This window comes from Erithacus rubecula, assembly GCF_903797595.1.
Source record: "Erithacus rubecula genome assembly, chromosome: 27".
NCBI lineage: Eukaryota > Metazoa > Chordata > Aves > Passeriformes > Muscicapidae > Erithacus > Erithacus rubecula.
Window position 1 is genome coordinate 4,031,500 of NC_136679.1, and position 27,054 is coordinate 4,058,553.

At 49.3% G+C, this 27,054-nt stretch overlaps 1 protein-coding gene across 2 annotated transcripts in view; it reads left to right on the plus strand.

The window, feature by feature from the left end:
- Positions 1–9,129: 9,129 nt before the first annotated feature.
- Positions 9,130–27,054, plus strand: part of MYO1D (myosin ID) — a 152,280-nt gene continuing 134,355 nt past the window's right edge. For both annotated transcript variants that reach the window (XM_079327775.1, XM_079327776.1), the window contains exon 1: positions 9,130–9,294. In XM_079327775.1, coding sequence (XP_079183901.1) covers positions 9,200–9,294 — 95 coding nt within the window. In that variant the 5' untranslated portion in view covers positions 9,130–9,199. The remainder of the gene's footprint in view (positions 9,295–27,054) is intronic.

Sequence of the window (27,054 nt, forward strand, 5' to 3'; positions counted from 1 at the left end):
CAGCAGGGATGAGGAATTCTGATGGAGATGGATATTTATATGATGCAATACTCTTGGTTTCTGAAGCTTGGATAAAGGTTGTTGGTCCTTCCAGAGCTGCTCTGCTGCCTTTGCTTCCCATTCTGTGCTTTTGCAACCCTCACACAATGCCAGGTGAGGCTGGAGTTCCTCAGTAGATCCCAGAGCAGATCCCACTTCCAAGGACTGGGGTGGGAATTTACTCCTTCATTCTTACAACACATCCTGAAAAACCTTTCTTGTTTTGCTAGCAGTGAGGATTAGAGGAGATCTAGAAAATGTGATCTCTGAGGGAAGAGTGAAAGAATTGTGTGGTTTGGTGCAGAGGAGCAGAGCCTGGGACAGCTGGGGATGAGCTGACCTCCAGCCTCCCCTTTGCAGCTGCACTTCCTGCCCTGCTGGGATAACCCTCCTCCAATAAATAAAGGCTGCCATGGAAAAGAAGGGAATAAACTGCTCTGTGTCTGCCTGGAGACCATGAGGAATCACAGAGTGAGAGTTTAGTCAGACACTGGGGGCTGGCTGAGGGTAAACACAGCTCTGGGCCAAGACAGGGCTCTGTCAGTTTTAGGAGGGAAGAACATAAATTAAACAAACATCCATCATGAGGGGTTTAACTGCACTTACCCTGCATTGCATCAGGGTGAGCAGCAATTGCTCCAGGCACCCCTCCAGCTCTGCTTGCTCTGCTTCTGTTCCCAACAGTCTCGTGGCTCCAGGCAGGTGAAATCTGCCCTTGGCCTGGAACCAGATCCTCCCCTCCAGGAGTGGATGTTTGGAGAACGAGTTTGTTCCCACCCTGTGACTTTCCAGCTGCTTGGATGCAGGAGCAGCACTGCTGGGCTGCCTCAGCCCACAGCAGGTGGGGAAGGAGGAAGAGCCATGCTGGGCACAGTGAGGAGGGACCATGGATCTGGGTGAGTGTTGTCAAAGGTCTCCACACAATATAAACTTCCTTGTTGTTTCTTTAAAGAATTTTAATGGATGTTATGCACTGGGGTAACAGGGTAACAAATCCTCAAACTGTGAAGGCAGAGTACAGGAGCCTGAGTCAACTGGGCTTCCACCCCTTGTTACAGAATCCCAGCTTGGTGTGGGGTGAAAGATGATCCAGTGCCACCCCTATCATGGGCAGGGACACCTTCCACTGTCCCAGGCTGCTCCAAGCCCCATCCAAGCTGGCCTTGGACACTGCCAGGGATCCAGGGGCAGCCACAGCTGCTCTGGCCAGCCTGTGCCAAGGCCTGCCCACCCTCCCAGGGAAGAATTTAACCCAATATCCCATCTAATCCTGCCCTCTGGCAGTGGGAAGCCCTTCTGGCACACCATCCCTTTTCTAAAGTCCCTCTCCAGTTTTCTTGGAGCTCTCTTAGGCACTGGAAGGGGTTTTTAAGGTCTCCCTGCAGCCTTTTTCTCCTGAACAGCCTGATCTGTGCTGGTTCAGGCTGGCAATGGCTCAGTGCCACATCTCCAGGAGAGAGGGGATGGATTTTTATCCAGGAAGCTGCAGAATCAGCTGCAGTCAGACCTGGTGAACATCTCAAGATGCTTTCCTTCTGTTCAGCTGAATCTGGTTGTTTTGGCTGGATTCCCAGCCCTCATCAGCCTGGGGAATCACAGAGCTGGATGCAAATAGAAGTGGTTTGTAGTGAGGCTTTGCCATGGGGCAGTTCCTGCCTGGAGAGGAAACAAAGCTGCTGGATGCCACTGAGGGACAGGCAGCCCCACAAACCCTCATGCTGCCTCAGGCTCCTCCACCCTCTGCTCCCAGGAAGACAAACATCCTCAAGAGGATTCTCAGGAACAGCTTTGGGAAAGATTTCCCCTTATGAGAAGCAAAAGCCTTGAGGACTCTGCTTCATCTGGGCTCTTCTGCAGTGTGTCTGGCTCTGCACACACTGACCCTAGAGGAGATGTTGATGTTCTCCCACTAGAAATGTTCATATATTTGTACAACAGTCACAGTGCTGTCTTGGGAAGTCTCATTTCAGTCTTCATAAAACTTCCTGGAAAACTCCATAAAATAAAATACTGTATCCACTTTAATTGCAGAAAGCCTGGGAAGTGAATATTTAGTTTGTTTACAGTGTGACATCCTCCTCCTTGGCTCAAGACCATAAAAGCAATGTGTGTGTGTTGGGCTGGAAATTTTGATGTGTTGTCTAATTTTCTTTATTGCTTCCCTTTTTGAAAAAATAGCAAAGAGGGAAGGACAGTTACTCCCTCACAAACGGTTACTGCTGGGGCAGCCCACAGAGCCACTTACCAGCAGGGGAATTGTGGAAAGGAGGAAGAGGCCCTGCCTCATCAAATAGCAAAAATACCAGAGTGCTAAGAAAGAAGAAATGAAGAACCAATATAAATGACTGAAAGCAAAATTCATGTTTTTAAAGAGAGACCAGGCAAATAAGCAGTTGAAGCATTATAGAGCAACCTGATAAAATCCCAGAATGGTTTGGGACCTTAAAGCCCATTCAGTGCCACCCCTGCCATGGGCAGGGACTCCTTCCACTGTCCCAGGGTGCCCCAAGCCCTGTTCAGAGTGGCCTTGGACACTTCCAGGGACCCAGGGACAGCCACAGCTGCTCTGGGCAGGCTGAACAGCCTCAGCTCTCCCAGGCTGCCTCCAGAGCAGAGGAGCTCCAGCCCTCAGAGCATTTTTCAGAGAAATCTCTGTGTTTACCTGTTTTGTCCTCATTTCCATCCTTTTATCCCAGGCAGAAGCTGCATCCCAGAGATGTGTGTGCAAGCCTCAGGTGTGATTTTCCTCCATTTTGCACAAAGCAGCTCCACTCCTTGTTTTCCAAAAGCTTTCAGGATTGTGTAGTACAAACTCTCCAGCCAGAGCTGTAAATCCCACACCTGTGTCCTGCAGATGAGAGAGTTGGTTTGGATTCTGATCTGGGTTTTGGAAAGACCAACACCAACCTGAGCACAGGCAACAGGAATGGCACAAGTCCAACCTTGAGGACAGCAAACTGAGAGCCCTGGTGCTCCTCCAGAGCTCCCAAAGGACAGAAGTCTTTGTTGGTTGATTCTGGATCCACAGACTGATATGTTTGTGTTTAACCCTTCCACTTCCTCAGCCTGTGTGTCTTATGTTACCATCAGAGCCAAAAAAGATAAGAGAAGAAATGAACAACAAAAAAAAGTCGTCCTGAAAAGCCCTTTTAGGCCCAGCTGCTTGTGGGCTCATTGTCCTGCTTCTGCCAAAGCTGCCTTTTGGGGTGACAAAATGAAACCAGGTTTTTGAAGGGTGTCCAAATGGTGTGTGCAGCCTCAACAGGCACTTCCCCTCTGGGAATAAATCATCACTTTCAGTTTTTTAACACAGGATTTGCATCCAGGTGTTTCCCATAGGCTGGAAGAGGAGGTTGAAATTGTGAACAGAGAGTGCAAGTGCTAAAAAAACAATAAATAAAGACTTTTATGGGGGTCTGGCACAAGGGCCCCTGTCCATCCCTTGATGTGCCAGGGGCTGTCCATTCATAAGGAATTTGTGCTCCACTGACCCTGGGGCAGCAGATTTCCCCTCTTCCCCCAAGCTGGACTCTAGAAAATCTTTTGGGAAGTCACTGGTGCTTCAGATCCCTATTTAGTAACATTTAGATTGCAAAAGCCCTCTGAGATCATCAGGTCCAACCATTCCCTGTGACACTGCCAAGGCCACCATTGACCCATGTCCCCAAGTGCCACATCCACAGGACTTTCAAATCCTTCTAAGGTTGGGGACTCACCCACTGCCCTGGGAACAAGACATTTCTTACACAAGAATTCTCTGTTCCAAAATCAGGACAAAATAAAGGGGAGAAGCAGGGGTTGTGTGGGGAAGAAATAAGATAAAGAGGAAAAAAGAGCAAATAAAGATACTGAAGATTCCAGAGATCTGAGGGTCCACTGGCTCAGTGGTGAGGTGAAGTAAGATCAAGCAGAGATACACCTGAGCCATCACAGAACCCCAGCATGGTTTGGGTTGAAAGAGCTTTTAAAACCCACCCAGTGCCACCCCTGCCATGTGCAGGGACACCTTCCACTGTCCCAGGGTGCTCCATCCCCATTCAACCTGGCCTTGGGCACTTCCAGAGCTGGGGCAGCCACAGCTGCTCTGGGCACCCTGTGCCAGCCAATATTTTGCTTCTCTAGAGCCCATTGGTGCTACAAGTTTTCAGGTAGGAAAAGGTCCATTGATAACACAAAATCTGCTGCCTGGCCAGGAACCGCCCCTGGTGATCTCTGCCAGCATCTCCTCTGCTCCAGCTGCTCTCCCTGAGAGCTGGTGATGGCTCCAGGCTCAGTTTCCCTTCCAGGCAGTGATCCCACACACAGTTACTGCAGAGGTTAAGTCAGACAGCCCCACTGCACTAGAACAGCTCCACATGTCACCCTCCCAGCAGCTGGGGCTCCAAATACACCAATAAAGAGGAAGGAAGGAATGAAGAGGGCAATGGCTCCAGGGACAAGAAGCACTGAATGAATGCTCTTGGTTTGTCCTTGCTGTGACACAAGAGAAAACACCAGCAGGATGATGAAGCTCCCAACCAGACATATCAGAGGGCATGGAACCCTCTCTTCCCCTCCCTGAGCTTTTGGGGCAGGTTGAACAGACCCCAGCCAGGAATGCTGGAGGTGAAAACAGCCTTGGCAGGGACTGTGCAGGAGCCTGGCTGTGTCCTCAAGTTCAGTTGCAGCTCTTATTTCTACAAAGGCTAAGGCTTTCCTATAGGATTTGGCTCCTAATGTATAGATTTGAGCCAATCCTAAACAGCCTAAAGAGTCAGGGCTGCCAGAGCAGGGACTGGACTGAGCTGAAGTTCCTCAGCAGGAGTGTAACAATGGGGCAGTGCAGGCAGCAGGGACATCAAAACTCAACCCTCAGTCCCTGGGCAGGACTTGCTCCTTGAGGACAGTCATTGTCCTGGTATTTAACATGGAAAAACAAGAGGGCACTTGGACCCACCTTGGCCACTGTGATGTCCTGCTGGCCACTGAGCAGGTGCAGCTGTGTGAGCTCTGCAAGCAGCATCTTCCAGGACCTTGAGCCATGAGCTGAGGCAGGATGGGATAATTTTTGTAGTATTTTAATGTGATTTTGGCAAATAAAAATTTTTTTTTGCATTGTATAATATTGTTTAATTGAGCCTCCTCCCTGGGCTGGCACTGGGAGCAACAGGTACCTGTGTGCTCAAGAAGGGCTGCAGGATGGGGTTGGTCACACACCTCAAGAAACACTCACAGGGCAGCCTCTTGGCTGTGTCAGCCCGAGCTGTTGGACAGCTGGGTGTGTCTTTGCACCCTATGTGGCCAAGAAAAGCAGAAGGAGGAAAGGTGGATGTTATTCCAAGCCCCAGGAGAATGCCAGCCTTGGAGGCAGCAGCATTCCTGGGGAATCACTGAATGATCCACTTTGTTTGCAGCCTCTCCACGGAGCCCCTGCACACACCAATGCCAGGGATGTCTCCAGGTTTTCCAGCTCCAAATCCTGCCATGGGGATGGGCAAGGGTACATGGCAGTGCCCAGCCACCTGCCTTCCCAGGGAGGGTTCTCAGTCCCAGAGAAGAGCCAACAGCTCCTGGCAGCACTGGGACACCCTCCCTGGGGCAGCCTTTCCTGCTGCTGGGCTCGTCCTTCCAGGGGGCTGGAAAAGGGATGGATCCTTCCAAGGGATGGGGCCTTGTAATGCTGCCATGAGCTGAAGGCTGTGAAGGTCCCTTCAGAGGGAGCTGGTGACAGCTCTGTTCTGGGCTTTGGGGGGAATTGCTGGTGGCAGATCTGGGCCAGTGACACTGCAGTGACACCCCACAGCTACCCTGGGTGTCACTGGTGGGAGCAGCTCCTGGCTGCAGCTGGTGGTAGCTCTGGCTGTGTCCCCAGGCTGCTCCTGTTTGCTCCTCCCCTCTCCTGGTGTACACAAGGCCTGTGTGTGCTCAAACTGTCACCTACCAGGTGTCCTACCAGCAGGACAGCCAGGAGGCCTCCAGGGCCACATCCCCGAGGAGCTGGGGCCTTCCAGGCCAGCAGGTAAGAATCTCCAGTCGATCACGTCTGCAAGAAGAGCAACCAAGAGCATCAGCACAGCCATCAGAGAGCACTGCTCAGCCACAGCCCCAGGCTGGGATCATGGAATCATTCAGACTGGAAAAACCCATAAAAATCAAATCCAAACATTCCTCCAGCACCACCAAAGCCGTTGTTAACCCACCACTTCCACACATCTTTTAAACCCCTCCAGGGATGGTGACAGCACTGCCCTGGGCAGCCCTGCTCAGCCACCACCCAGCCTGGGATGGGGGGGTGAGCAGGTGGAACTGGGGGAACAGGAGCCTGTACCCCAGCCCAGCAGGACTCACCTGGATCAGGAGCCTGCAGGGCAGAATAAATCACTTTCTTCTGGCTGCAGAGACAGCAGAGGCTCTGCCAGGCACTGCCCTCTGCTGCCTTCAGGGGCTCAGGGAGGGCAGGGGGCACTGACTCTGTCTCTGCTGCCCACACTCAGTGCTGGGGTCCCACACACTTCCTGTGGCTACAGAAGCTCTGCTGAGAGAGAACCAAGAGGGGCTGAACACACTGCTGCCCTCAGCCTGTCATTACCAGGGCATTAATTAGCATCAGGCAAATTAGGCATTTACAATAGCACCAAACCAATCCAGCACATCCACACAGACCAGAAGCCACCCCCTCTGCAAAGCTGAACACACCAGAATAGCAAAGCACAAATAAACATTTTAGAAGACTTTTTTTTTAGAAGACTTTTTTTCCTGCTCTTTTCTTTCTTCCCAGCTCACCCCTGAGAGCACCTCCAGTCTCATCCTCCTCCAGGAACAGAGAGAGAGCCAGGACGTGCTGCCTGTAACCAGGGGGGATCATTGCCTTCTGCTAGGAGGGAATGGACACAGGGATGGAGACAAAGACAAGGATGGCCACAGCACCTGACACCTGCACCCTGTCTCCTAGACTCAAACCAGCCATTCTTACCCCGAATTCATTTAGGTGAGGCTGCATTTTCTCCCACATCACCCCCAGCCCCACTGCTCTAATTAGTATCATTAATGTAATTAGCCAGTGATGCTGGAACTGTGGGACCTTTTTGTGTGGTTGATTCTGTGTTAATTTGAGGGGCTTCCAGGGTTTCACCAAGCACCAGAGTGAGCAGGGTCTGGGGGCAGGAGCTGACCCTGCTGGGTGGGGCTCTGGGATGGGGGTTACCCCGGGTGCAGGATCTGCCTTCTCCCTGCTGTCAAGGCGGGGCTCTCAGTGCAGGACCCTGTTTTGTGGTGTTTGTGTCATCAGGGTACAGCAAAAGGGGGTCAGTGTGTTCTGCATGTGGCCCCATCCTCAGGAGGATGAGTTCTTGAGGGTGGGATCAGCCCCTCACCCGGCAGGGGGGTTGTGGGGGGTCCTTGGGGGGGCAGCATCTTTTCCTGCAGGATATGGGATGGGGCTGGGTGTGCCTGGAGGACAGAAGGGAAGGAAGGGTCCCCTGAGTGCAGGATCCAGCCCTGCTCTGGAATGGAGGTTCCATAGGGTGCAGGATGTGGCCCTGTAGCACATCCCAGTGCAGGGCCTGCCCCTGAGCTGAGGGGGGAGTGTCTCCAGATGAACACTGTGACCCCTTAGTACCCGTGTGGGGGATATGGGGAGCTCCCCGGGGTGCAGGATACCCCCCAGGAAGGAAGATTCCTCTGAGGGGGACAGCACACTGTAGCCCCTCATTCTGGGGGTCTTTCCATGTGCAGGATGTGTCCCCTTAGCACCGTGTGCTGTGGGGAGGGAGTGTCCCTTCTGCTTCAGGATGTGACCTTTCTGCACGCTGTGCTGGAGAGGGGACACTTCTGGGTGCAGCATACACCCCGGGAAGGAATTGTTCCCCTCTCAGTCACATCCTCCCCTCCCCGGGGCACCCCCAGCTCCCCACCCTGGGGGTCTCCCCGTGTGCAGAGCAATGGAAGCAGCCCAAGGCTGCGTCTGGTTCTGGGGTTACAGGGGGTTTCTTGTGTGATTTATTCTGTCCAGCATTAACTGGGAGCTTCTGCCATGACAATTGTGCATCACTTTGGGTTCTGAGGTTTCAGTAGAGACCCCGGAGTGAGCAGGGTCTGGGAGAACACGCAGGGGGGGGAGCAAAACTGACTCTGCCGAGGGGAGTCATGGGGAGTGGGGTTCCCTTGGGAGCAGGATTTGCTTTCTCCCCCCTGTCCTGGCATGGGGAGTCCTGCTCCTCTGGGTGCAGGACACACCCCAGGCAGCACAGCCCCTGCTCCAGAGAACACATCCCCATCCCGGGGATCCCGATCCCGCTTCCCGGGGATCCCCTGCTCCAGAGAACACATCCCGCATCCCGGGGATCCCGATCCCGCTTTCCGGGGATCCCGATCCCGCATTCCCGGGGATCCCCTCTCTAGGGCACACATCTCCCGTCCCGAGGATCCTGCTCTCCCCTCCTGGGGATCCTGCTCTTCCATCCCGTTCTCCCGTCCCGGTTATCCCGTTTTCCCATCCAGGTTATCCCCGCTTTCTCGTCCCGGTTATCCCCGCTCTCCCCTCCCGGTTATCCAGCTCTCCCGCCCCGGTTATCCCGCTCTCCCGGTCATCCCGCATTCCCGGTTATCCCCGCTCTCCCGCCCCGGTTATCCAGCTCTCCCGCCCCGGTTATCCCGCTCTCCCGGTCATCCCGCATTCCCGGTTATCCCCGCTCTCCCCTCCCGGTTATCCCGCATTCCCGGTTATCCCGCTCTCCCATCCAGGTTATGCCCACTTTCCCGTCCCGGTTATCCGGTTTTCCCATCCAGGTTATCCCCTCTCCCATCCCGGTTATCCCGCTCTCCCCTCCCGGTTATCCAGCTCTCCCATCCCGGTTATCCCGCATTCCCGGTTATCCCGTTCTCCCGTCCCGCTCTCCCGCCCCGGCCGTTCCGCGTTCCCCGCCTGCAGCGCGCGGCTCCCGCCGCCAGGGGGCGCTCCGGCCCCGCCCCGCTCGGGGGGCGCGGTGCGCGCCGCGGCCGCCAGGGGGCGCAGTGCGGCCCCGCCTCAGGCCCGGCCCCGCCCCGCCGCAGGTGACACCCCCACACCCGCACCCCCGGCCCGAGCGGCGGGAGCGATCCCGGCCCGATCCCGCCCCTGTCCCGCTCTCGGTCCCGCTCCCAGCCCGGCCCCATCCCGGTCCCGGCCGTCCCAGTGGCCGTCATGGCGGAGCAGGAGAGTTTGGAGTTCGGCAAAGCCGACTTCGTGCTGATGGACGCCGTCACCATGCCCGAGTTCATGGCGAACCTCCGGCTGCGGTGAGTGAGGGGCGGGAGGCGCGGCCCCCCTGCCCGGGGCTCGGGTCTTCCCTCACACACGGCCCGGCTGGGATGGAGTGTGAGGGGTGAGGGAGCCGAGCCCTCCCTGAGCCTCCTCCGCCTGCTGCCCCTCCCTGGCTGAGAAAGCCGCACACAAGTGTGGATTTTCCTGTGCAATGGAAGAGCCGGGTGAAGATGAGGGTGCTTAGGGTGCGCCAAACCCCGGGCGCTGCGGGAGCTCGCAGTCCCCTCTGGATAATCCTCGGAGTCACCTGCCCCGCTGCCCACCTCCCTCATGGATCACACAATGGCTTAGGAGTGAAGGGACTTTAAGGACTTTACTTTTAAACAGTTGTTGATCTTCCCCTATATGACAGAAACACAGCGTGGGTTGGGAGGGGACCTTGAAGCCCACCCGGTGCCACCCCTGCCATGGCAGGGACACCTGCACTGTCCCAGGGCTCTCCCAGCCTGGCCTGGGGCACTGCCAGGATCCAGGGACTGCTGCTCTGGCCACCCTGTCCCACTCCCCTCTGCCAGGTTTCTTGCCTATGCTGACATTCTGCAAAGTTGCTTTGGAGGGAAAAAAAAAGAGCAATAAAAGTCACCAAGTCCAAGGTTGCTCCATCCCGTGGGGGCATTGCAGGCACTCGCTGGTGTGGATTTGCTGTGTTAACATTTCGTGATCTTTATGGTTTTATTTCCCTTGTAGATGTGGTGGGTGCTGGGAAGATCCACATTTCCCTGTCTGTTCTCTCTCAAGCACAATTAAATCCTGGGCAGCTCTGATAGAGGACAGCCAGGGGACCCTAAGTCTGCAGCTGCTTTTCACTTTCCATTATAAAACATTCATGGGAGCTCCTTCTGATAAACTCTCATGCCCCTGCTTGTGCAAGGATTTGATAATTGCCAAAGGGAAGGCTTTGGGATAAAAATGACTTGTTGGCTGTGTCCCACCCGTTCTGCTCGGGTTTTCCTGCCTATTCCTTACTGCCACTTGTGTTCTGATGGGTGTTGGAATCAGTCATTTGTCAGACCCCTGCTGTTGTTGGATGCACCTGAGAGTGGCTCTAGCAATAGATGGGAGAAGCTCCCTCAGCAGGCTTCAGACTCTTGAGGAAGAAGAATATAAAGCTTTATCAGACAATTGTGTTGCCTCCTCTGGATGAAATCTGTAGATTTTGACATCTGGCTGCTTCAGCCACTGAATGCTGGGGAATTTCTGTGCTACACAGCTACAGGGTGTCCCTGTGCCCTGAGATGCTGCAGGGTGACATCTCAGATCCTGTGGGGTGTAAGAACAACCAGCATACTTTATGCTTTTTTTCTTTTTATATTTGGATTTCTGTTTGGGCAGAGAGGGTATTTGTGTTTGAATATAAGAAAATCATAATGAGAATGGTTGAGCTTTGAACATGATTTCAGATTTAAATGAATTCTGCAGTGTTTCTAAAAGTTTAAATTTGCTTCTTTGTACACTCCGTGACACTGTAATTGTATTAGAAAGGGCTTGCATGCAGTGTCTTTGTAATTAGCAGGGAACTTGTGTGTCATGGTTTATTCTTTGGTTAATGTGTCCTAGAAATATAAATGAAGTATTGGGAATGGACTGATAGCTTAAAAATCAATGTGGCATGTTGGTTGCCTTTAGGAATCCATTGAGAGATGCCTTGCAGGGGCAGACTTTGCTAGTTTTGTATGAAGGGATGAGAAGAACAAGCCAGCAGTCCTGGATCATTACAATAAATGTGGAACTACGTTTGTTTTTTTCTCTGTGCGGATGCTGATGGTGCCTGAGGGTGTTATCAGGACACCCCTGCTGTGTCTGATACACCTGGAGTTTAACTGCAACCTTGCTCACTGGCACTCAAAGCTACCCAAGCCCAGGCTTATCCTCTGACAACAGTTCACACTTGAGTCCTCACCTGGCTGTGAGCTCTGCCTGAGCTTCCAGGTCATCTGGTGTCTGTGCTGTGTGCAGAACAAGCTTTTGTCAAAAGCTCATACTGTTAATTTTTCTAACCTTGGTGCTGTCATCCATCCCCTGCCTTTAGGCCTGGGGGCACTGTGCTGTGTCTGCACTGGAATATTTGGGAAAGCTGCTGTGAAATTCCCAAAAGTGTGGCCTTTGAGTACAGCTGATCTCTGCTGGGTGTTGGGTGCTGTGTGGTGGCCCTGGGCTGCCACCCTGGCACCATTCCTGGTGTTTTACAGCACTCAGGCAACACCTGCTGCTCCCATTTGGCTGCTCTGGAGGGAGCCACTGGCTCTTGGTGCTGACATGGAAACTGCTGGGGGCTGTTGTGTCTCTGGGCCATGGCAGAGTCCCCTTTGTGCAGCTCCTGTGCAGAGCAGAGGGAGGCAGCTCTTCACTGAGTGCCCGTGGCAGGTTTGTTCAGTTTACACTTGGATGGTTCCACCCTATTCCATAAATCCAGCTTTCTGCCAGAGCTATTTTTGTTTGGGGTCACTGGCTGACCCAAGACGGGCTGTGCTGGATTTTGTTCCCAAGTGAGCCTGATGTGGGTGGAATTGTGGAATTGAAATCATACCAGTTTCGGTGCATGCAAGGATATTTCCCCAAGGATGTCTCTAGTGGGAAAAAGGGGAATGGTGAAGCTGCACTTTTCATTAGTGTAGTATTTGAACTTAGTGGTGTTGACATGGGCTGGATGTGTGTCTGGGTGGGTGGGTGGATGCAGTGTGAATTTATTACCTCCTCTCCCAGCCCCAGTGCTCATGCCCAGTTATTTGTAGGTTTGAGTGGGATTCAGCAGGAATATCGCTGTCTCAGTATCTTTTTGTGGCTGTGTCTTACAGCTACTTAATGAATGTTTCTTTGGACTCTCAGCAGTCACTGCGTGTTGCACTTTATTGTAAATAAAAGTCATCCTGTCCTTGAATTCCTTAGTCCTGAGTGCACTTCGTCCCAGTGTCTGGTTGTGATTCTTAGTCATCTGAATAACTTAAAAAAAAAAAGGAAAAGCAGGACTATGGGAATGGTCTGTGTGGACTCAATAGCTTTTTTTCTTTATAGTAACCCCCAAAACTGTAACAGACAATTGTTTCTGTAACGCTCATAAATCAGAATTATTAAAACAGCTGTCTTTGAGTGGTTTGTGTGTCAGCAATTGCCCATCATCCCTTCAGTGAGTGCCTGCTCATCTCTGCTCTGCTGCAGGAATAATTGGCAATTCCAATCCCTGGACATCAGATTAATTGAAGGACTCCTTAAAATAGGGAATCTTTTTGTGTCTAGCAGCCCTCAGGTCCTGCCACTGGCAGGCAGGTATTTATCTGTAGTCAAGTGTTACCTGCTGTAAGTGATGGGAGAGTGCTCTGGACTTGGTAAATCTCTTTGTTTCACTGCTTTTGACTTAATATGACCATGACTATCCCATGGCAGGTGGTGTGAGATGGTGCTTGTGGAAAGGGAGTGTTGGTCTGGCCAGAGCTGCTCAGCTTTTGCAGAAATTGTGGTGCAGATGAAATGATTGAGTAAGAGAAGCAGGAAACTGCACCACCTCATTTTCTTCATGTTGCAATGAAAATTTCAAGTAGTAAATGTTACCATTTTTAATTCACTTTCTTGTAAGGAAACATATTTTTCAGAAGTATGAAATGTTCTGATTTATCAGGTGATTTCTTGTATTACACTGCAAAGACCAGTCACTGTTCTGTACAGCTTGCATTTGTCTTGACAAAAAGATCAAACCTCAGAGCATTAAAAATGGGATCTGTGGAATGCAATTGGGGATTGTTGGAATATCTGTTGTGCAGCCTTAGCAATGCTTTTGGGCATCACTGCAGAGCAGTTACTCCTCCCAGGGTCTCAGGTGTGTGCCAGGACAGTCAGATGTGACCCATCCTCTCTGTGCCAGGCAATTGGATCCTGTGGGGGCCCAGCTGGGGGCAAACCCAGCACCCCTGAACCACTGGGAGTGGGAAACCACATGGAAATGCAGGGAAAAGAAGGCAATTACACAGGGCAGCACCAGGGCAGTGTTTGGGGTGGTCTGATGTGAGCTGTGTGCTCATGGTGTTTGTGTTCCCACATCTGCATGGTGAGCAGGTGCTACCTGACTCATCCTCTACTGATTTCTAGTGAGTTGCTCATTTTTCATGAGCATTGTGCAAATCCCCCTGGGAACACAGTAGATCTGTGCTACTGTTATTAAAGAATTCAAGGATGTGTGAAAGGAAGACAGTGAGAGCACCTGGTGATGTGTAATGATTGCAAAATGAATTAGGGGTTGTTTTCCTCTTCTGTTAAGCACTTCCAGCATGAAACCAGCTGTGGAAGGCTGCACTTGCTACTCAGATAGTCCCTGGTCATCCCAGCCAGCCTGAGCCTGGACTGGTGCAAAGAACTGTGGGTTAATAGTGCATGTAGCTCCTGTGCATGTGGTGACTTCTGGCCTCCTAAAGCAGCACTTCATAAAAACACAGTTCTGTATTCACCTAAAAACACATAAAAGTGGTTTTGCTAATGTCTCTCAACTGTCTTTCAAACCCCAGCTTTTTCAGATTAAGGCAACAATTCTAGATCTGTGATTATTGCAGGTCCATTTGAAACATAGATAATATTTGCTATGATTATCAATAGTTGTGGCATGAAGAATCTATACTGAAAATCTGGTTCTCCTGAGAACATGCTGAAAGTATTTGGTGCTGAGGGAAGTGTTTGCTGTGCAGGCAGGGCTGAGGCATGGGCTGGAGTCCTAGGAAAAGGTTGCAGCAAGCTGAATGGAGAATTGGGCTTTAAATGCTGCAGAGGGATATCTCCAAGGGTTTTCTTGAGGTAGTTGTGTGGAGCTTGTACCTTTTGGGCCTCTGCCAAAAAAAGCCCTGTTGTTTTTCTGGATGATGCAGCGAGTTGAGGCCATTCTTTGGAATCCTAAAATCACAGAATAGTTTGGTTTGGAAGGGACTCTAAAGTTCACCCAGTTCTACTCCCATGTCCCTTCCACTGGGGCAAGTTGCTTCAAATCCCTGACCTAAGACACTTCCAGGGAAGAACTTTAATTTCTGGAAGGCCAAAGTCCTGTTCTGCCATTCAGTGCCCCTAGATCTGCACATTGGTTTGTTTTACCTTTTTCAGATCTGGAAAAGCAAGCACAAGTTCTGGGGTGGAGCAAATGCTTTAATTTGTCCCCATTTTCAGGAAATGGGTGTCCCTATGATCCTTTAGGAACAATTCTTAGCCCAGCTGGGGGTCCCGTTTGTTCTTGCTTGGTGCCACGCCCTTGCTGCTCTTCCCTTGATGAGCCTCAGTTGCAGTTTTGGAGTGAGGGATGCTGTCTGTATTACACTGTTTTTACACTGACTTCCTTATCTTCTGAAGACCATCTTAAACATTATATTTGGGGTTGAATTTGTGGTGGGAGAGGTTTGCCTTTCCATGAGGTGATAAACTGTATTTAATCCCAGCAGAGGAAATATTATGTGAATGCTTGGTTTCATTTGTGCTTTTGCTAATGAAATATTCATGCTTCATAAACAAGCTTTTCATGCCTTTAAGCTATTTTAATTTCCTCATTCTAAATAGTCATGAATATGTGAATTGTTCATGTGGTGTTGGATTAAAGAGCAGCTGGGAAGAGGCTTTTTTTCTCCCTGGAGAGGGGCACCTGTCAGGCCAGCAGCAGTTGAGTCTCATCAGCCCTTCTTGGCTTCCTCAGAGCTGCTCAACTTGCAGAAGCCATCTCGTGTCACAGTTTGGAATGGATGGAATGAAAATTCCCTTAGTCCATCAAAATTTGACTTATGAGCTTGGCCTGGGGCCAGCCTGATCTTCAGAGATGGAGAAGGCCATTGATCTCCCTTAAAGAGCAAATCCCCACCCAATTAGCAAAGGGAGAATCCAGGCCAGCTTCCTGACTCCCCAGGGGCTCTTCAGCCCATGGACACCTGGAGCTGCTGCAGGTGTGCTCTGGCATTCCTGACTGGAGATCCCATGGACCAGGCTTTGAATGAGCTGAGGTCCAGCCCTGAGTTTGTTTTGCCTCCATATGTGCTGAGTTTGTCTGGACCTTCCTTGGCACATCTGCTCTCCCTGCCTGATGAAAGCCTCCTTAGAGGAAAGTTTTACTGTAGTCTTTTTATAGCAGCTGGGTGGGGGAGTGTTTAATAATTTTAATAGCACGTGGGTGTTGAATAATATACAAGGTCAGATTTATGAATGAGATCAGTCTTTCAGGGTGCCTTGTACTTCCAAACTCTGAGGCTGCTGATGCTGTGCCCCAGACCTGCTGGTCTTGCCTCCAGCTGCCTCTGGTCCTTGCCAGAGCACAGGTAACAACATTTGATTGTGGGCAGGGAGCAGCAGCTTGGGGAGTGACATCTTGGCATGGCATCACAAGGTGAAACAAAAACCTGACAGAATCAGGGAAGTAACCAGAACTATGGGGAATTAGCTCAATAGGAAGTGCTTGTTCTTACATTCTTTAAAGTCTTTTTTCTCCTGTTTACACAAATGATATCTACAAAAATCAGCTGGTAATTTAGGAATTCCTCAGAAGCCTTTTGGCTTTCATCCTTATTCTGCAATAGTTTTGTAGATTCTGATGAAGTGCTGTGGCTCCTGAAGCTCCTCAGAATTGCAGTGCATTTATTTGGGATGCTGTCAAATGGAATCCTGTTCTGGTTTTTGACTGCCCAATGTTTGAGGTGGCTTGTGTAACCTGAATCATCTTAACTGAAGTGATTGGTCATCACCTGCTGAGTTTCACCAGCTGAAGGTTGACTCCAAGATTTGCTAAACTCCTACAGTAAATATTTGCTAATACTTCCAATGAGTCCCATGGCCTCCTTTAGTCAAGAGTCCTTTGCATTGACTTCTGCTCAAATCTGCCTCTCCAGATGGCTTTACTGATGTAACACTCACCAAGCCCTTGCATTTCTTGGACTCTTTGCATTTCTTCTGACTGAGCAGGTTTTGACACCACCTGAACTTAGTGATATTTACTCAAATTCCTTTAAAGATGCAAATCTCACAAGGTATTTGGAGTTACATCATCTCTCTCTGCATCCCTGGGTCATGATTGCATCTTTTTATGGAATGAAGGAATTCTGAGGGGGGGGAGAAAGAAACGAATATCTGCACATAGTTTTGCCTGTAAGTGTGAAATAGGGGAGCTGTGTGTCCCCCAGTGACAAATTTCCAGTTCTCTGAAGCAAAACCAAATTTGTAAAGATTTCTTTTTCTTTAAGGGTTTTTTTTTGGTGAGATGTGTTGAGATCTCAGCTCCCAGTGCTTCTGTCACATGCTGATTTTCCTGTATTAGACCAGATGTAAAAGTGTTCAGTTGTAGAGTCTTCAAGTTCTGAAAGAGCAGCCTGGCTGTGAGGCTGTTCTGTCTTTGGGAGTGAAAAAGGGGCATTAGAGAGACTTAACTTTTTTGGAAAATACCTCCATTTTCTTCAAATCTAAGCCATTAAACTGTTCCTGAGATAACCTCTGTCTTTGGCTAGGAGGTTTTTCTGGTCTCTGAGTTGTGTGTGGCAGCAACACCCAGAGCAGTTCCTCTGGGTGGTGGTTCAGATGGACAGCAGATACTGTCCTGTCAGGGCCTGCTGAGGTAGGAGGAGGGATATATCTTGAAAAGACCTTTTAAATAAAATAGTTGTTAATGATAAGCCAGAGGACCCGACCCTATCATCACTGATGGTCTTGCAGTGCTCAACCTCTCAGGCTCAGCAGCAGAACTGACTGGGGCGTAGCAGCCTTGCTCTAACTCTTGGTGGTGGTGGCATTTCCATTCTGCCCCCAAGAGTTTCTGAGCATTTTTCTGTGTAGACTACAAAATTTCTTCTTGAACAGTGCTGGACTATTTGTTCATCAGTTCTGTCCTGTTCTGCTGAAGCATTTTGCAGCCTACATTTCCTGGCTGCTGGGATGCTGCTGACCTTCCCTTCTGGGTTTAAAAGTTGGCAGTGACCTGCTCTATGGCTGCCACTTGCCCAGTGACACTTCAGAGAACAGTTTCTGTGTGGCTGTTGGGCTGGTCTGATCCAGAGCTTTATTTCCCAAAAAATGTACCATTGGGTGAAAATTTGGCTTTAAACCAGTTTGTGTCCCTGGGCAGCTTGTCACAGTAATTTCTCAACCTGGGATGTTTCTTGCTCTGCTCTGGTGTGACAAGCATTGACTCCATTGTCCCTCCAAGAAGTGTTGTCCTACCTGACCTTCCTTTCTCCTGCTGACTTCCCATATTTCTGTGAGTGCAGTTCCCTCCTGCTCATCCTGGGTGACTCTTCTTTCAGTACCTTCTGTGTGCAGCTGGAAACCTCTGCCTAGTTTCCCCCCTTGCTGTTGATGTCCCTTCAGCTCCCCAGTGTTGTCTCTGATTTTGGGCTGATGTTCCCAGCCTTGCCCTGTCTATCAGCTGGAACTCCCTGGGGCTGGGGTGAGTGAGCTCCTCTGGACAGCAGCTCCCTTGTTCCAGCTGCACTGTTGGCCTCAGTCCTTTCCAGCCCTTTGCACCCCAAGCCAGGTGTTGCTATTCTCCTGAGGTGTGTCAGGCCCCAACCTGAGCCTTGCCCAGAGTCCCCTCACATTGATTTTTGTGCTCATTCCTTCTCTTGGGCCTTGACAAGCCCCTTTCCCACAGAGCTTGTTCAGAGTTATGTACAAAGGTTGCTTTTGCTGTCAGTTCTATCTCCTTCATTTATCTCCTTGCTTCCCTCCTGTTCTATCTCAAACACAGCTTATCTCCTCTCCATGTTTATCGGTTTCTCCTGCAGGACTGATCTGTGCCATGTTATCTTAGAACTTTCTGAGCAGCATTCCTGTGCTTTCCCCTCAGTTGCTCCTTTTGGCGTGCAAAAAACACCATGAAAGTTCCAGCAAAGACACTGCTTCCTCCTTCCATGTATAATTTACAGAGCCCACACAAAGTGTGCCATGGCAGGAGGTTTGGAGTGCTGCAATCAGTGATTATCATGTTCATCTGCTCAAGTTGTTTCCTGGCTCCATGCTGGATCCCAGCCCATTGCAGTTCTTTTTCTCGTGGTTCTGAACAGAGCCTGCCCTGATGTTATCCTGCCTGAGGTTGTTCAGGTAGAAAATTATCTGATCAGGGTATCTTTGTGTGTTCCTGTTTAAGGTTAATGTAACTTAACTTGGGAAGCCTGAAGGCTCATTGCATCTTCCTGGAAAATGAAAACTGGAGATTTGTGGCAGGACTGTGCAATCTGTGGGGTGTGATGTGCTGCTGGGGCTGGATGTGCTGTTTGGGGTGATGGGCTTAGCTCCATCTCCAGACACAAAGGATTTTTGCCCTTGCCCTGCATCTTTATTCACATCAAGCCAACTCAAGATGTGTTGTACTGGAAGTTCTGACAGCCTTGGAATAAATCCCTTTTTTTTTCTGGGGCCCCTAACAAGAAGGTTTTCCTTCCCATTCTGATGGAGAGCAGGTGTGCATGGCTACTCTTCAAACGAATTATGCTTTGAGGCACCAGCTGAAACTTTCAGGAAAGTCTCCCTTTCAATATCTGCCTCCCACTACAGCATCAGTGCCTTCAGCATTGCCCTGGGGCTTGTTTATGGTGCCCAGGACAAACTCCTGCAGGGGAATTGGAGGGAACTCCATTCACTTCCCTGCAGCATTTCAAGGAATGAACTCCATTCACTTCCCTGCAGCATTTCAAGGAATGAACTCCATTCACTTCCCTGCAGCATCCTGCCCAGAGAGCTCAGCAGCTGGCAGGAATGAGAACCCATCCTTTAACAGCTACTGGATGGCAGCAAAGGCTCTCACCATGAATAGCAAAGAGAAACAAACTGAAACAAAAAATCCCCTTTCCCCATGTAGGAACAGCATGGCTTTCTTTGGGGAGAGCTCCTCCATGGCATTTGGAGGGGTAGAAACCACTGTGGCTGTGAAAGCCTTCACAGCCATCAAGGGCACAATGAAGCTTTCATTCTCCACATCACATCGCTGAGATGGCAGCTAAAAAGATTATTTTGTTTACAAGAATGAACATAAAGTAAATTTCACCTTCAAAAGAAAATTTCAGCTAGGGCTCTTTGAAGGCCTCCCCTGCACTGTTTAGAAAGGAACTGGATATGAAGTTTATAAACTTCGGAGGAGGGAAATGGTGCCTTCCACTGCTCCTTAATGCCAGCTTCTTTGTGTGTTACTGCTTCTCTATCCCAGGTGTGAAGACCAGGGCAGCGAATGAAAACAGGCTCAAAGAGCTGTAAATACATTTCAGGCCCCAGAAGAATCCCAAAACACCAGACCTGGAGCCTTCAAGTGAACTTGCTTAGAAAAACTGTTGCCCCTGCACCCTGCAGAGAATGTCCTCCCTTGTTTGCTTCTCAGCCTGTCAGAAGGACACTGTACTGCTTTTCCTTGTGCTTCCAGGGACAGAAGAACCCCCAGATTCTTTTAAAGCTGGGTGTAAACACCTCCTTGGAACAGTAGCTGTTAAACTTTGTTGAAAAGTGCTTAGCAATGACAAAAAAATGTTATTTCCGAAAGGATCTCTGCAGCACTGAGGGTTTTTTTTTTTTTTTGCAAATGAAAGTCCAAATTTACCACAAAAATGTCCCTGTAACCTCTTATAATTCAAAACATATTCCTTGCTTTTCAAAAGCACAGGCAAATTACCAGGGAGCCTTTCTAAAATAAGCCCGAGGTTGGATGTTTGGCTCTGCAGACAGTGCTGCTTGATAATCAGCGTTTCCTTTTCTGAGTTTGCTGTGTCGCAGTCAGAAAGGAGCTTTGCTCTCTGTGATTTCTGACCTGTCCCAGGTGAGGAGAACATGAACAACCTCTGTGCTGCAGAACTGGGATAGAAACAGGGGTATCCCTGCCCCTTATTCTCCTGATAAATGTAGTATTTGTGTCTCTAGCAAAACAAACAATGGAAATCTTGTCTTTGTTTTTTGGGCCGTGCTACATCCTGGCTTTCAAGGATGCAGACATTCCTGAGCTAGACATCTCCAGTGTCTGGCAGCTGGTTACAGAACTTAAACTGCTCTGAGGAAACACCAGGGGAAAGCAGATCTCTGTGAAGTGTAAAGCTTTTAAACCTGGTATGAAACCCTGAGAGCTGGGCTTGGTAGAAAACTGAAGGAAACCTAAACAATTTTGAAATTATTGGGAATATTTAGCTTCATTTTCCCAATCATTCGATAGAAAACATGTTTTCTATTAAACATGTTTTTCCATTTTTGGAGACTTAGAGGGGGGGTTGCTTATTGTGAAAACAAGTCTTGTTTTTCACCAAATGTCTTGGCTGCATGGTTTGATTTTTGGTGCTGCCCCTGCATTCCTGCAGGCAGTGGGGGAGATGGTGCCAGGCTGTCACCTGGAATCTGGAATCATGGCTGCTGTGGGGTTTGGATTCGAGTGTTTGTGCCCTGAGGAGCAGTGCCAGGCTCCAGCTGGCTGGCAGGAGTGGGAAGGCCAGGAAAGAGTGATGGGGGACACCCATCTCCTGAAAGATGCCACGTGCATCATGGCCTGCCATTCAGGAAACCTCAAATCTTTCATAAACCTAAAGAGTTCCAGATTGTTTCTGTCCTGCTTTTCTGCTGGATTTCTGGGTGTTGGATGCTCTCATGGAGGAGCCAAGGTGGGACCTGCTGGATGAGCCATTGGAGCAGGAAGATGTTCACTGTTCCCAGGGCTGCTCTGAGGGGATCGTGTGGCTTTGGGGCTCTGCTCTCACACCACAGGCTGTGATTGACTTCAGGGCCAGCCCAGATGTACTGCTACTGAATTCAGGGAGAAAACTCATGTCAGTCTTGGTCTTCTCCCAGGAGTTCTGGGTGGGCAATTGGCTGCTCAGCTGCTTTCCTGAGAGGCTGTTTATTAAAGTTAGTGAGCAGGCCCAGTGCACATGGACAGATGTTCTAGTGGACAAACAAAAACGTGTTGTGTTGCAAACTGTATAGCTGAATCATGGAAACTGTAGAATTGGGACATAATATTTCAAAATGTTCAACTCCATCTGATACATTTTAACCTTCTGCCTTTCCCGTAGTATCCTTGTACACAGGAAAAAAATAGCAGAAGTTCAATGCAGTAAACGGTGAATTCTGAAGACATTCTGTGTCACCTTGACCAAATGAAAGGAATCATTTGCTAGGGTTACATTTATTAATGTGCACTTTACCACACAGGAGGGATAAGTGAACAGGTTCTTACAGAAAGACTGGCTTGGTCAGTGTCAGGTGTGTGTTGTTCAAGGGATGTGGGAAGCTCCAACAGTTAAGTAGTCAGATCAGTATTTGTTGGGGATTTTTATCAGGACATCTTTGCTGTCATTTTGGAAGGCTCTTCCTTACCTGTCCCTGGTTATGTGACATAAATCTTGTGTTGACAGTAATTTCCACAGCACTTTCCCATCCTTTGTACCCTGCCAAAGGATGTTTCACCTCAAGTGCCAAATCCTCTCGTGTCTTGATGAGCAGGGTAAGCCCCAGAACCAATCTGGGGAAGCTTTCAGGGGAAAATTCCCCCCCCTCCCTTTCACATGTAGATTGAGACAAACGGGCAGCCTCTGTTTGTCCTCATGAGGTACTTGACGTGGAACTTACAGCACTAATGGCCAGATTCCAAATGATCTGCTGTGTAGGGAAATTGCCCAGTTGTGCCCACCCATGGGGTCATCCTGGGTACACATGGCCTTTGATTCGTTCCCGGAGTAAAGGAGCACACCGGATAATTTGCAAACTGAAAGTTTCTATCACTGGAGACAGAGATTTCTTTGTGTTTTGACCTGGGTTTTGATACTCTTTTACCCTCCACTGCTAGGAGTGCCAGAGTGTTTCTTTTTTTTCATCGGGGAAGAAAGCAACTTGAACAAACATCCTATCCCATTTCAGCTACAAACCATCCATTAATCCGTGAGGACAGGGGAGGAGCAGTGTGGGGGAGCAGCACTGGCAAGTGCAAGATTCTCTGATTTTGTTCTGCTCTCTGATGTTTAAACCTTCCAGATATTCCATAGTTATTTCCAACTTCACAGTGATGAAAGCTGAAAACGCCTTAATTAGGGCGAGGTGGTTGTTTTCTTTTTACTCTAACAGGGTGTATTTTAAGAAAAACCAATAGTTACCATGATACACATGGAATAAATCACAAGTGATAAAATTTATTTCTCAGGCTTGTTTTTCCCCTCCTGCTCAGTGTTACTGCCACTGTCCTCTGAGTTGTCTGGGATTAACTTCTCCTGCCATGGAATTTTCACCCCAAGGATTTTGACTTTGAAATTGCACCTTTTACTCAGATGGGAAAAGTGGAATAGTTTTCACTCTCAGAGAAATTATGAATGAACACTGAGAAAGTAATGGCAGCAGATAGATCTTTCTGGAGTGGGGAGTGTCAGAATTACCTTTCACAGGAACTGTATTGTCACACAAGAGCTGAGGAGTTTCAGGAGTGATGTTCCTGCCCTTAGGTGCTTTCAGGTGCTGGTGTTAATGCCTGGCAACCGATTTGGCTGAAAAAGAATCTCTTGTTTCTCTTCTTAGGATCCCCAAGTGCCTTCCAGCGTGGGAACTGGTGGCACAAGGTGATGCTGGGGTGACAGACCTTCCTCAGCATTCAATTCCCACTGCCCCCTCCCTTCTCCTACCTGTCCCATGAGAGAGCTCAGAGAAGTCTCAATGGACACCTTCTTTTCTGAGCTGTTTTATCACAGGATGTTAAAGGGTTGGAAGGGATCATTTAGTCCCCTGATGGGCAGGGACCTCCCACTAGACAAGGTTGCTCAAGGCCTCATCCAGCCTGGCCTTGGCCATTTCCAGAGTTGGGGCATCCACAGCCTCCCTGGGCAACCTGTTCCAGTGTCTCATTATCCTCAAATAAAAAATTTCTTCCTAATATTTAACCTGAATTTCTCTTTTTTCAATTTGTACCCATCCTGCCTTGTCCTGTGACTGCAGTTCATGACAAAGAGACCAGTAGCCCCGTTAGACACTGAAAGGTGTGAGGTCTCCACACAAGCTTTCCTTCCCCAAGCTGTGTTAATGTTTATTGTGATAAAGTTTCCTTTGCAGCATGATTCTCTTGGCTCAGCCTTGGAGGCTGAAGGGCCCTGCTCTCAGCCAGCCCCTGCTCCTCTGGGAGCCACAGAGACCCAACAGTCCTGCCCCAGTGCCACTCCTTGCAGTGCTGCTCCACTCTATAATTATGCTCAGGATTAATCACTTTCTGGTGCTTCTGGATGCCATTGCAGTGTTTTCACTCATGTGCTTTGGGGGTTGCACACTTGCAGAGTGTAACTGGCCACTCTTAAATGTGCCTTGGATTTTTCTTATTAGCTTTGCCTTGAATTGCATCATGAAGTTGAAATAGTAATAAAAAACACTTCCTTTTAAGTGGATACTGTCTTGTCTCGCTATGACTTGCTTTCTTACCAAGTGTATTGTGGGATCTCATGAAAACTCCTTTGTTAGATCACACTTGTGAAGATACTTCAGGTGCTTTATTCCTCTAATTCCACATATAACTATCCTATGATCTTAATCAACATTTGTTTTAAAATTTTCCTGCTGGAAATTAACTCCGTGCAAATCTGGCCAACACAAGGTGCCTTTTTTTGGTTTTGTTTTTTTTGTTGTTATGGACTTAGTTCCTTCTTTTCTGTGTGCAGATATGACTGTGGTAGGTGGGAGCACTTTGGGGTTTCCTCCAAAGGTGACTCATGTTTGCCAGATCTACCTATAGCAAAAATAAGCCAGGCCATTACAGTCTATTATTTAGGCTACTGAATATTGTATCCAGTAGTCAGTGAACTTTCCCTGGGAGCTTCTATGGGTTAGTTTGCTTTTCTTCCCCCATTTGTTCACCAAAGAACCACAAACCCCCAGCAGGAGGAAGGAGGGTGTCTCCATTAAGGGTTTTGCTGCTCTTGCCATCCTGTCTGATTTGGTTTTGTAACTGGGAGTGAAAATTGCCCAAGGTTACCCTTGAGAAAGCGAGATTGTTATTGCTCTGCCTCGTGGCTGGTTTCTGTAGACCTCGGATTCCTGCTGGCAGCAGCCCGTGGGAGTCCTGCTGGTTAATGAGTGCTAATTTCCTAGATAGTGCCGGGTTATCTCCATTTCAGAGAGAGTTTCGCCTTGCAAACCTCAGCTGCAGCATGGAGCTGGTTGTGGGTGCTGAACTGGTGGGAGCTGCATTCACAGGAGCTGTGGAGCTGATGGGATGGGGAAACGCTCTCAGTCGGGAATCTGGGTGTGGATTCCTCAGGGAGCAGAGGGACAGAGGGCTGTCCCCAGCTGATGGGCACTGTCCCCTCCTCTGAGAGTGAGAACTGGCCTGTCAGGGACAGAGGGCTGTCCCCAGCTGATGGGCACTGTCCCTCCTCTGAGAGTGAGAACTGGCCTGTCAGGGTCAGAGGGCTGTCCCCAGCTCATGGGCACTGTCCCCTCCTCTGAGAGTGAGAACTGGCCTGTCAGGGTCAGAGGGCTGTCCCCAGCTGATGGGCACTGTCCCCTCCTCTGAGAGTGAGAACTGGCCTGTCAGGGTCAGAGGGCTGTCCCCAGCTGATGGGCACTGTCCCTCCTCTGAGAGCAGCATCTCCTAAAGCATCCAGATGCAGAGGGCAAAGCTCCTCATGCTGGATCCAAAGCAAGATCTTCCTGCACAAACTTCCTCACCAGTAACAGCATCTGCAGCTGGGCCTGGGGTAGCAGCTGTCAAATACTGCTGTGATGGACTTCACCCAGCTGGAATAGAAGTTGAAAAGATTTGTAGCTGCAAGCTTTTGGGGTTTTTTTTCAGCTCAAGACACTCTTTTCCATTCTTTCTCCAGCATTTTGTTGCTGACATCTTTGTCCACTGGCCTCTGGCCCTTTTGAAACACTGTGTAGAGCCAGGAGCAGTTGCTTTGCCGTCTGTATCACAGGTAGTTTACAGAATTCCTTTTGAAATAAATGAAAGGTTAAATGGAAGACAGTTGATTCCACTTATGGATTCTGTGGGTGAAGTTAAACACTTGGATCTAAACAAAGTGCAAGCTATGCATTTCCCAGGATGAAATTGCCCTGGTTGTGCTGCTTCTTTTTCTCACCTCCCCAATTTACAGATTTACTTCCTAATATTTCCTGATCTTACTTCCTGAAATGAGATTGTTATCAATGCTTTAGTGCCCCCTCAGGGCTGCAGCAACAGGGTGACATAAGTGGGTTCATCCCTCCCAGTTTGAGTTCCTTGTGTCGAAACAGGAATCACCGCTTGGACAGGGAGAGGCTGGCAGCAGGATGGCACCTGGCGGGCGGTGCTGCGCTTCCCTGGCGGGCGCGGTGGAGCCCGGGGCGGGCGGAGCCCCGCAGCGCCGGCGCTGAGCTCCGCCCGCCCTTGGAGCCGCTGCCTCCTTGTGTAACGGCCTGCGGGAGAACCGGCTCCGGGACAGCTCTGCGGCTGTGATTAATCGGGGAAACATCCAACAACCTTAAATGGCAGCGAACTTCTTCTGGCAGGTGGAGACTCAGAAAGGCCCTGCTGCCACGGGGGGAGTGTTGCTCTGAGCGCTCGGATCGCATTTTGTTTGCACTAACACTTTCTGTGTCTCAAACTTTGACCACGCGCTGAAATCTCCTTTTTGCTCATCTTGGTGCCGTGATTCCCACCCAGGTCAGAATATGGGGTGGCAGTGTTTGGTGCTCTCTGCCCAGCAGCAGTGCCATTGCTTCCTGCCCCAGCGGTGCTGGTAGCTGTGGGGCAGGGCTGAGTGACGGCTGCCAGCACAGCCGCCTGCTCAGCCCGCCCTCTCCGAGCCTGTGACCGGCACTGTGCATAATCCCGGGAGACTCTGGAGACCGGGCACCGTGAGCTCGTGTACCGGCCTGCCAGAACTAATATTGCAAATAGTCTTGTTAGAATCTTTCTGAAGGTGAATAAATAACTGAGTCCATCTGAGAGTTCTTTAGGAGTGCCCTGGATTAAGATTGGGTTTTAGATTTAGTGAGACAATAAGCCACCTTTAAAAGATTCTTGGTAAGCCAATGATAAGGGATAATTGATTACTCTGAACATTTTAATAACACTCAATATGTGAATGTTTTTTTATTCAAAAGCTCCAAATTCTCAGCATTTTTTCTGTATATTTTGAATTGGAATTTAGTTTTGACTTCAGGAATAATTTACTGGAATTTTTCATTTTTAATCTCCTTGTTGGCCAACAAGAGTTTTATTGTGTATTCATAAATTTAATGGAAGTTTGTTTATTTTACTGAGGCTCTGTTCAGAGCAGAAAGTACATACTTAAACCCAAATTTTATGTGCTGTAGAAAACTTTCAGATTGCACTGGTTAGGTAGGAATAAAAATGGCTATTTCTATCATGTTGCTATTGCTCAAGGTGTCTGTGGCCTGCACTGACTGTGGTTATGGGGGTGTTCTTAAACTAATTCTCTACCAGCAGGGGTGGTACCAGGTGCTGTTTGCTTCCAACCCTGTGCTAAAGCAAAGGCATCAGCAGGCAGGAGCTGCACACCACCAAAACCCCTGAGCTGGTGTTTGCCTTTAAGAAACCCAGCAGCACAGATTTGAGACAGTCACTCTCCCTGCACACAGATGAGCTGTTAGTCTGGCAGGATGTAATTCCATTTTCCTACTAGTTTGATTTCCTTCTGGCCTGTCTGTGCTTCAGCTCATCACTGCTTATGTGCTGAATTGTTGTTGACTCTAAGGTAGTTTTCTGAGTAATTCAAGCAAAGGACATTTGTGAAAAGATTGTGATTTGCTTTTATCTATAGCAAATGCAGACTATCAAGAGAACTTATAAATGCTAA